This window comes from Populus euphratica, unplaced genomic scaffold, assembly GCF_000495115.2.
Source record: "Populus euphratica unplaced genomic scaffold, PopEup_1.0 scaffold145.1, whole genome shotgun sequence".
NCBI classification, from domain to species: Eukaryota; Viridiplantae; Streptophyta; class Magnoliopsida; order Malpighiales; family Salicaceae; genus Populus; species Populus euphratica.
The window spans coordinates 598463-607914 of NW_011500001.1; the positions used below are offsets into that span (position 1 = coordinate 598463).

A 9452-nucleotide genomic window follows, 5' to 3' on the forward strand; every position below is an offset into this window, starting at 1 on the left:
GGACTACGTACTTCGAACATCTACTTTCATTCCCTCCATTTCTCCTCCAAGAACCAGCTTCACTTCACAAGCTTACGTCTATCATGATTTCCCTTTCCAAATTCATCTTTTCTTGCATTATTATCTTTCTTGTCAAGCCCACCTTTTCTCAACAATCCTATGATAGCTCCAACTGCAACTCCCCTTCACAAGTTCAAGGATCAAACTACCTTTGCGGCCCAAGAATTTCAGACTGTGGTGCTTATATAGTCTATAGAGCTCAAGAGAATTTCGACACAATCTCTTTAATATCTTCTCTATTCAATTTAAATCAATCCATTCTTCTCTTTTTCAACAAAATGGCTGAAGATGATTCTAACTGGAGTCTCCCGCTTGGGCAAGATATCATCATCCCCATTACATGCCATTGCCTTGGGGGGTTCTCTAAGTTTATTTTCATGTATAATATGTCCAAACAAGATTCTTTTGCATCTGTTTCCTGCAAAGTTTTTGAAGGTTTGGTGAAAGTGCAAAGTCTGATTGAGGAGAATGCAGATTTCGATGGCCATGATGTCCCTGTTGGTTCTCTGATCAATGTACCAATTCGATGCGCTTGTCCTGGTTCGCCTCAGAGAAGAAACGGAGTGAAATATCTTGTGACATACCCCATTTTGGAGAAGGATATCATGGAAGGCATCGCTAGTAAATTTGGATTACCCGAAAAAGACATCAGGGATGCAAATAATCTAAGACAATATGAAGCAATTTTTCCTCTAACAACTTTGCTTGTTCCCGCAAAGGATGTCCCGGAAGTGAGGTGGCATGCTGGTTCTCTTCCAGGAAGCTCACCTGCTCCTAGAGCACTGATTCCCCTGGAAAAAGTTGTACCTGGTACCAAATCAACAAAATGGAATTTACATGTATTTCTTGGCGTAGGTGTTTCTGTGGCAGTTGTTATGACGATGGTAGCTTGTGGGTTTCTTATATGCATTCGAAGAAGGTATCATCCTAGGAGGTTCCAACCTTTTACTCCTAGAAGTTCAGTGTCATCGAATGTCTCACCTGATTTTCTTGATGGAATGTCCAAGTTAAAGCAATCACTGATTAATTTCAGCTTGGAGGAGCTAAGGATTGCGACAGAAGATTTCAATGAGGCTTCTAAGATCGGTGTGGAAGTGTATGGAGGTAGAATTGGAGGTTACTATCTAGCAATTGAACAAATGGAGTCAGAGAAGGTGCTCGCCGTGTCATTTACATTTTGACAAAGATCAATCATCTAAACATTGTAAAACTTGAAGGAATATGCAATGGTTCTAATCCTTATCTTGTATACGAATTCGCTGAGAATGGCTGCTTAAGGGACTGCTTGTCAAATAAGAAATTGGATAGGCAGGTTACATGGTTAAGAAGGATGCAGATTGCTTTTGATGTAGCAGGTGCCCTTCACTACTTACACTTCTGCACAGCACAAGCCTTTGTTCATCAAAATATAAACGCTAGAAATATGCTTATAACTGCCAATTGGAGAGCCAAGATCGCTGGGTTTAGACTTGCAAAACCTGTCATTTCTGACGAAGAAAAGGAAGACATTGTCTGGAATAAACATATAACTCCAGGCAGAGAGGCCCATTGGACACCTGAATACCTTACTAATGGTCAGGCCTCTCTACAGGTTGACGTATTTGCATTTGGAGTTGTTTTGCTTTGAGTTTATGTCAGGAAAAGATTTGTCTAGGGATGGGAAAATCTTGAAGGATTCAGTCCGTTTTTTATTTGATGGAGCGTTTGAAGATTCTTCTCATTGCTTGGAAAAGTTGAAGGAATTCATGGATCCTGTTTTGGGAGGAGATTATTCATTGGGTGATGCTATGTGCTTGGCATTCCTGGCTAAGGGTTGCATGGAGGAGGATCCTCATCATCTACGCCACCATGAATCACGTTTTGAAAGCTCTTTCAAGAATCGCATAGTATAGTTCATATTTTCTTAAAATTATTTTTTTCGCATGTACTTCTGATCAAACTGTAAATACAAGTATGGCATACTGAAGGTACTTCGAAACTTCTAAAATGAAATAAAAAATGCAATCACTTCAGTTTTTTCTGTATGAGTAATTGGAAGTAATTTCTATTTTTTCGATGAATGCTTAGGATACTGATGAATGCAATGTTTGTCAACCGACAAACAGAAGCTTTAAGCTGTTGGCATTTGGCAAAGCATTAAAACATATGTTCGATAGATTTGCTTGAATGCTGTTTTCCTTGACAGTTGTACACGAGAAGTCATGGTTTCTATTCCCCAATTATCGAGCATCATATGCATAATGTTCTTGGTCCTATTACTGAATGTGACAGCTTGATTTCTGCTCTTTGGATGATATAAGTGAATTACTTACAAGTGGGCTGCGTGGAAGTACTGATTTGAACAAAAAAAATTGAACTAATTCATCAACAACAAAAAAAAAAAACAGAAAAAAATCTTGATATTTTCAGAAGGCTAGAGAGAAAAATCTGAATGGTAGAAAATACTGGAACAGCAGCAGGACATGTTCTAAGACTGGCATCTCCTATTATAAACTGAAAGGATACTTAGGGTTTCTGCTCTTTGTAGCTATTTTCATCATCAGGCCTTGAATATTATGATGAATAAGACATATGCTTGATCTCTTCAATACTAGAAAAGGTTTTCCTCTTTCAAGTGGTTATTCTGTGCCAATTTAGTTAACCTTTAAATTCAAACGAGGACTGAATAATGCTGCTTCATTGTTCTCTCATAACCATACGCTTCTTGGAAAGATCAGACTTGTGATTTTCAAGCAGGAAGATGAGATACAGTCGTGGATTCACACCTTTGAGGTCACATGATCACCTAGTGTCGGTTTGTCAAGCCATATGTTGTGCCTAACGCTTAGTTGGAGATTGACATACTGAAATATAATGAAGAGGGATGCAAATGATGTCCCTATCTTCAACAAGGGAACTTGTAATGTTGCTGCGACCATCTTGTGGTAGATTAACTAGTCTTATCTCAGTACGCAATGAAGCTTCGTATTCTAATAGCTAATGTTGACAAATTTACGTAGATGAAAATAAAAAGACAGGAAGAACAAGCAATGCAAAATTCTATTGAATAAGGTCACACCAATAACCCAAATTCAAAATTTTACTGCTGAACATTTCATCACACAAATATTCTAATCAAAAGTCCATATTACTACTCTTCTAGGCTGTTTATATATTAGAAAAAAAGTACTAAACAAAAATGAAAAACTAATACAAGAGTTCTAAATCAAATAAAAAAAATTTCTAAATTAACTTTGAAAATATAGAAAATCATGAACCATACATTCTAGTCTTATTTTATGAAATTTTAATCTTGGAGGCAATAAGATCTCTAAAACCTCCTAACTAAATTTCAGTCTTATTGAAAGTTTGGATCAAAATTTATGACCTTAAACATAAAATTACATATTAAAAAAAATCCTTAAAATTAATCTCCCGGAATAAAAGAGAACTCATTCTCAAGTTTGTCAAGTTTAAATTACTCTTATCTTGATCTTTGTAGATATCCATTCAAGACTCTACAAGCCCTTTTTTTTTCTTTAGCTTTATAACAATTTTAGACATTAATTTTAGTTTTTTAATCTTAAAATTTGTATAAGAAACAACCATTAAAAAAATTGTTCCTCTTTCATTTGCTTACAGAGTAAAAAGTTCCAAAACTCAAACTTCATCAATTCTATTTCATATTAACCCTTGAACACATTTATTTTTGTGATAGCAATGAACTTGTAATTAAAGAATCAAAATAGTTTAAATCAATAATTTTATTTTACTATACTCCCTCCATATTTTATTTGCATTGAATCTCTAACTTATCAACAAGGACACCATTAATACTATCATCTTTGTAATTACTACTATTATTTATGTTATCATTGTCAACATAATTACTTCAAAATAAACATTATAAATTGATATAGAATACTATTTCACATTTGTTTCATCATAAATGAGATTTTCAAAATCTTTATGATATTCATTTTGATCAAAAAGTTATATCTTCTACTCATGAACTCAAAATAAGTTTTCAAATTGGTCATTTTACGAGATCAAATATCTTGATCTATATCTATTTTTTATTTTTCTCAATTTCTCTTTTATTTTTTATTATTAACAATTATTTATTTATTTATAGAGATGATTATTAGATTTTTGGATAAACTTTTTGATTTACACTTATGATTTATATTAAGAAAAAAACATATCAAAATAGTCTATACACTCAAACTATTTTTAAGAAAGAAAAATTATGGCTCACTACAAAAGTCATATCAAATCAAATTTCTTGTTGCCTTTTAATTAATATTTTTTTCACTCTTATTTTTTAGATCTTTTTGTGTAATTAATTTGTTTTTATTAATTTCATTCAACATTTGATTTGTTAGAGGTTCTGTTTCATATGATCTTATCTCTTTGTATTTTTTTAATATTATTTTAAAATGTGTTTTTTTCAAGGTTTTATACTAATTCATTTAGAATTTTTTTTTTGTGTTTTATACAAATAGAGTTTATTTTTAAAAATAAAAATATTTATTTTTAAATAATATCACTGATATATTTGGCCTTGCATGATTTTGTTTTTAGGCATGAGTTTATTTATCAATTTCATTCATATTTATCTTTTAAGTCATAAGTTTTCTAGATTGTAAATTTATATTTTATTAATTTTAATTAATAAACAAATTAAATAAACACAATCAAACAAAAGTTTTATTTTATAAGATGTAAATAAACAAGTTAAGTCAGATGAGAGTTTATTTACATCTTTTAATTTATCAATTTCTATTTTGGTTATTATTAACCCTTTTTTGTTTTCAGTTTGTTTACGTTGCTAATGGAATATTCATTTCATTGCCCACAGAATTGAAAACCATGGTTAGATATATGGCATTGGAAAATCTCACAGCATGCATTCCACATAATTAACGTGGCATTGGAAAATAAATATAGAAATTTTCAACATAATTGACAGACAAATTTTCAAGGACAGTATTCTGTTGGCATTGGAAAATATCAACAAAATATGTGGTCGATATTTTGCAGTTCAAAATGTTTTCCAAGCAACAACATCAGCAACCATGTTTAACAAAAGGTCTAACATTATTTACATTTTCACGTGATTAACGTATTCAAGTTTAAGGTAACATTATATACAGAAGGTGTTGAAAATTCAGGTCAAATATTATTTTACATGAAGTACTCAAGTTTAAGATAACAACCCTTAATTATAGAGAAGAATATTATAAAGAGAACTTTGATATATTCATAAAACTTTTTTTTCATTAATTCTCTTCTAAGAAGTAGCCTCCAAGGCTATTTAAATATAAGGAAAGCATTCTAATTAGTAGAATATTAATTAAATTGAAAATTGTAATATAAATAAGAAAAAAAAATCCGAAAACAAGGAAAATAAAGATGATTTTGAAATTGTAGCTTCAGACGTAATCTATGCATGTAAAGGAAAACAAATGGCAAGCTAGTTGCCCCAAAATAAATAAGTAATTAGAATAATTAATTTGATAAAATTTTAGTTTAATTCAACAATTAAATCTAAAATTACACTTGTTTTTATGGTATTAGCGTTAGAGCATCTCAAAACTTTTTAAGACCTGAAAAAAAGAAGAAGAAAGTAAACTCATGACTGAAATAAAGTTCGAAATCATCACAGGTACTGATATCGCAGCTAAACAATGGTCCCAATAATTATATTAAATAATGCTGATGTATTAAATATTAGGCTAGATCGGTTACTTGCATTGGAAGGAAAAGTAAATGATATTACAACCAATAAATTTGGCAAATTAATATCTTCTGTTCAGCAGAGTTGAAGTTAAGGGAGGAGTTTTAGAATATATTCTGGAGCTGTAATGTATATGTATGCAGCACTCAACTCATGTAATATATATATAGTAGGGTTGTATATAATACTAACCATGTTACACATTATCAAGAACCTATATAAGGTAAATACAAGATAAATATAAATATATATAATAAACATTTCATAATATGTCTCCTTGAGCTAAAGGACCAAGAGAATCCATAAGAAGTTTGGATAGAAAATAAATGAAGGATAGATGAGAAGACATTTGGTAACAACATCAGCAAGTTGATCCTAGGAGGAGATGAACCAAACCACAATTTTCATTTTAGCAACTTGATCACGAACAAAGCGATAATCAACTTTAATATGCTTAGTGTGAGCATGAAAGATAGGATTAACAAACAAGTAGGTAGAATCTAAATTATCACACTAAAGTATAGTCATAGGATCAAAGGAAAAATGAAGACTTGACAACAGAGTCCGAATCCATAAAATCACTATAATACCATTTGTAAGAGCCTTATATTCTGCTTCAGTCGATGAACGAGCCACTATGCATTGTTTTCCAGACTTTTAAGAAATAGGTGTTCAGCTGAGATATACCAAGTAGTCACCTGTGGATTTTCTATTATCAAGACTACTAGTCCAATCAACATCTCTAAAACCATGCAAGGAAAGAGAAGAACCTCGAGTGATGTGCAAACCATAAGATGTCGTTCCTTGTAGGTACTTGACAATTCTTTTGATAAGAGACTAATGGCCATCAGTAGGCGAGTGTATAAATTGACAGATTTTATTAACAACATAACAAATATTCGAGCGAGTAAAAGTGAGATATTGCGAAGCACTAACAATATGCTGGTAACTGGTAGGATTAAAATACTAAGAATCCAAGGTCAGTAATAGCTTAGACAAGGATGAAGCAGGCGTGTCGACAGCTTTACTAGCAACTTGATCACGAACGAAGTGATAATCAACTTTAACATGCTTAATGCGAGTATGAAAGATAGGATTAACAGACAAGTAGGTAGCATCCAAATTATCACACTAAAGGATAGTCATAGGATCAGAGGAAAAATGAAGACTTGACAACAGAGTCTGAATCCATAAAATCACTATACTACCATTTGTAAGAGCCTTATATTCTGCTTCAGTTAATGAACGAACCACTATGCATTATTTTCCAGACTTCTAAGAAATAGGTGTTTGGCTGAGATATACCAAGTAGTCATCTGTAGATTTTCTGTTATCAAGACTACTAGCCCAATCAATATCTTTAAAACCATGTAAGAAAAGAGAAGAGCCTCGAGTGATGTGCAAACCATAAGAAAGCCCAATCAATATATTTAAAACCATGTAAGGAAAGAGAAGAGCCTCGAGTGATGTGCAAACCATAAGATGTCGTTCCTTGTAGGTACTTGACAATTCTTTTGATAAGAGACTAATGGCTATCGGTAGGCGAGTGTATAAATTGACAGATTTTATTAACAAATATTTGAGCGAGTAAAAGTGAGATATTGCAAAGCACCAACAATATGTTGGTTACTGGTAGGATTAAAATACTAAGAATCCGAGGTCAGTAATAGCTTAGACGAGGATGAAGCAGGCGTGTCGACAACTTTACATGAAGACATACCAGCTCACTAAATGAGATCAAGAGTATATTTATGCTATGAAAGCATAAGTTCTATAATTGTCTTGGTGACTTCAATCCCCAGGAAATAATATACAAAGCCTAAATCCCTAATTTTGAATTTTGAATTCCGAATTTAGTAAGGTAATCAAGTAGCATAGTAGAGTTGAATTATTCACAATAACCATGCTCAGGGAGCCTATTTTAAACCATAAATAAACTTATGCAGGTGGCAAACATGAGATGATAGAGTAGGGTGAGAAAAACCTGGAGATTTCTCCATATACACTTCTTCTTGAAGAATCCCATTCAAGAAAACATTGTGAACATCAAGTTGATGAATAAACCATCTATAGGACACAACAATAGTAAATACTAACCTCACGACCAGACTCCTCCTCCTCCTCATCTTTCGGCTCCTTCATTGTTCTAGTTCAATTTTTTTTGGAAACACTCTAAAATTGTAATGAATATTTTTAATTTTATTTTTAATATTTTATATAATTTTATTTGCTTAATTGGTTTTTACTATTATTTTATACAATTTTATATTATTTATTCTACACATTTTTATTTTTTTAAAATACTTTTAAATATAACCAACAGAATAATACCATCAGTATTTTACAGAAAGTTATGAAATATTTACTGTATATACTATAATCATCGACGTCTCTACAGACTGAATGAGTATGTCAGTATTTTACCAATAGTTGTAAAATATTTACTGTATAAGCCACAATCACCGAAGTCGTTATTCTATCGGTAAGTTACTAATGGAAAAATATCGACATAATAAATTTATTAGTATATTTTTAGTAGGAAATTTTTTATTTTGGCATACATTTTCTGTTTATAAAACCATCAATTTTTATTTTTATTTTTTACCAATAAAATTAGTTACAAAAGATGAAATTACTAATGAATGTTATTTCAATAAAAATTACAAATGAATGTTATTTTGATAGATGTATTATGTCGGTGAATTAATCATTAAAATTTTTACTGATAAAATAGTAATCTTTCACCAGTAAAAAATAACCATCGGTGAAACTGTTAAATGTTGACGTGAATGACAGCAATGCATTTCGTACGCTGAAAGCAATTGAAATCAGACGCTTATGGCATGAAAAAGAAGGGACATGAAGGGAATCTACAACCGGAGCGGTGTCAACTCTAACTCCTGCATTGCTCATGTTCTTAACCAGACACGGACAATCCAGTCCATGTGACGAGAGCTAGGACTTGGGATCCTATTCAAGGAAGCAAAAAAGAGATAAAGAAACTGAAAAGGGAAAGGTTAAATTTTGGCAAGAAGGAAGGGAATTCAGTAGTGAAAGATGTTTGGCAATCCAAGAAGTACTGTGAGTTGAAGCCTTGAAGTTGCCAAGGTGGTGTTTCTGTCTTAGAAAGAGACGGCGGAGAGAAGTGCAAGAGGGGAAGGGGAAGTAATGGACCCAACTTGGTATATGGGACCCGTCAAGAAACAGATTACTTATCGTGTTATGATAAGAGTCTTGAAAAGGAAAGCAATGGACCAGTCTTTGGTGTGGAAATTGGTGATGGATGGATTATATCTTGGGTTGGTGAAGATAACGTTTTAGCAGCCATTGTTTCCGAGTGAGAAAGTTTTGTCTGTGTAGGGCAGATGAAGAGGTATTCGTTGTTGATAATTCTAGCCAACCTGCGACTTGTAAGTGCCTAGCGGTCCCCTTATGGTCACTTTAGCTATATGGTAACTTCCTTTAGCTTCCCATGCAACAACATCAGCAACCTTGTTTAAAAGGAGTTAAAATAGAAGGTGTTGAAAATTCAGGTCAAATATTATATATATTCTCGCGTGATTAATAAACACCCAAGCCGGCTCTCGTGACGGAGGCATACGTTTTTAAATAAAAGAATAAATTACTAACAAATATTTAATATTATATATTATATAAATATGTGTTATATAAA

The 9452-nt window shown here is 32.4% G+C and overlaps 1 protein-coding gene across 1 annotated transcript; it reads left to right on the forward strand.

Moving 5' to 3' along the window:
- Window positions 1-338: 338 nt before the first annotated feature.
- Window positions 339-2359, forward strand: LOC105140909 (protein LYK5-like). The gene is made up of 4 exons (XM_011047953.1): window positions 339-1176; window positions 1278-1634; window positions 1699-1946; window positions 2246-2359. The coding sequence occupies exons 1-4, from the start codon at window positions 339-341 to the stop codon at window positions 2357-2359; spliced, it is 1557 nt and encodes a 518-aa protein (XP_011046255.1).
- The last annotated feature ends 7093 nt before the right edge of the window (window positions 2360-9452 follow it).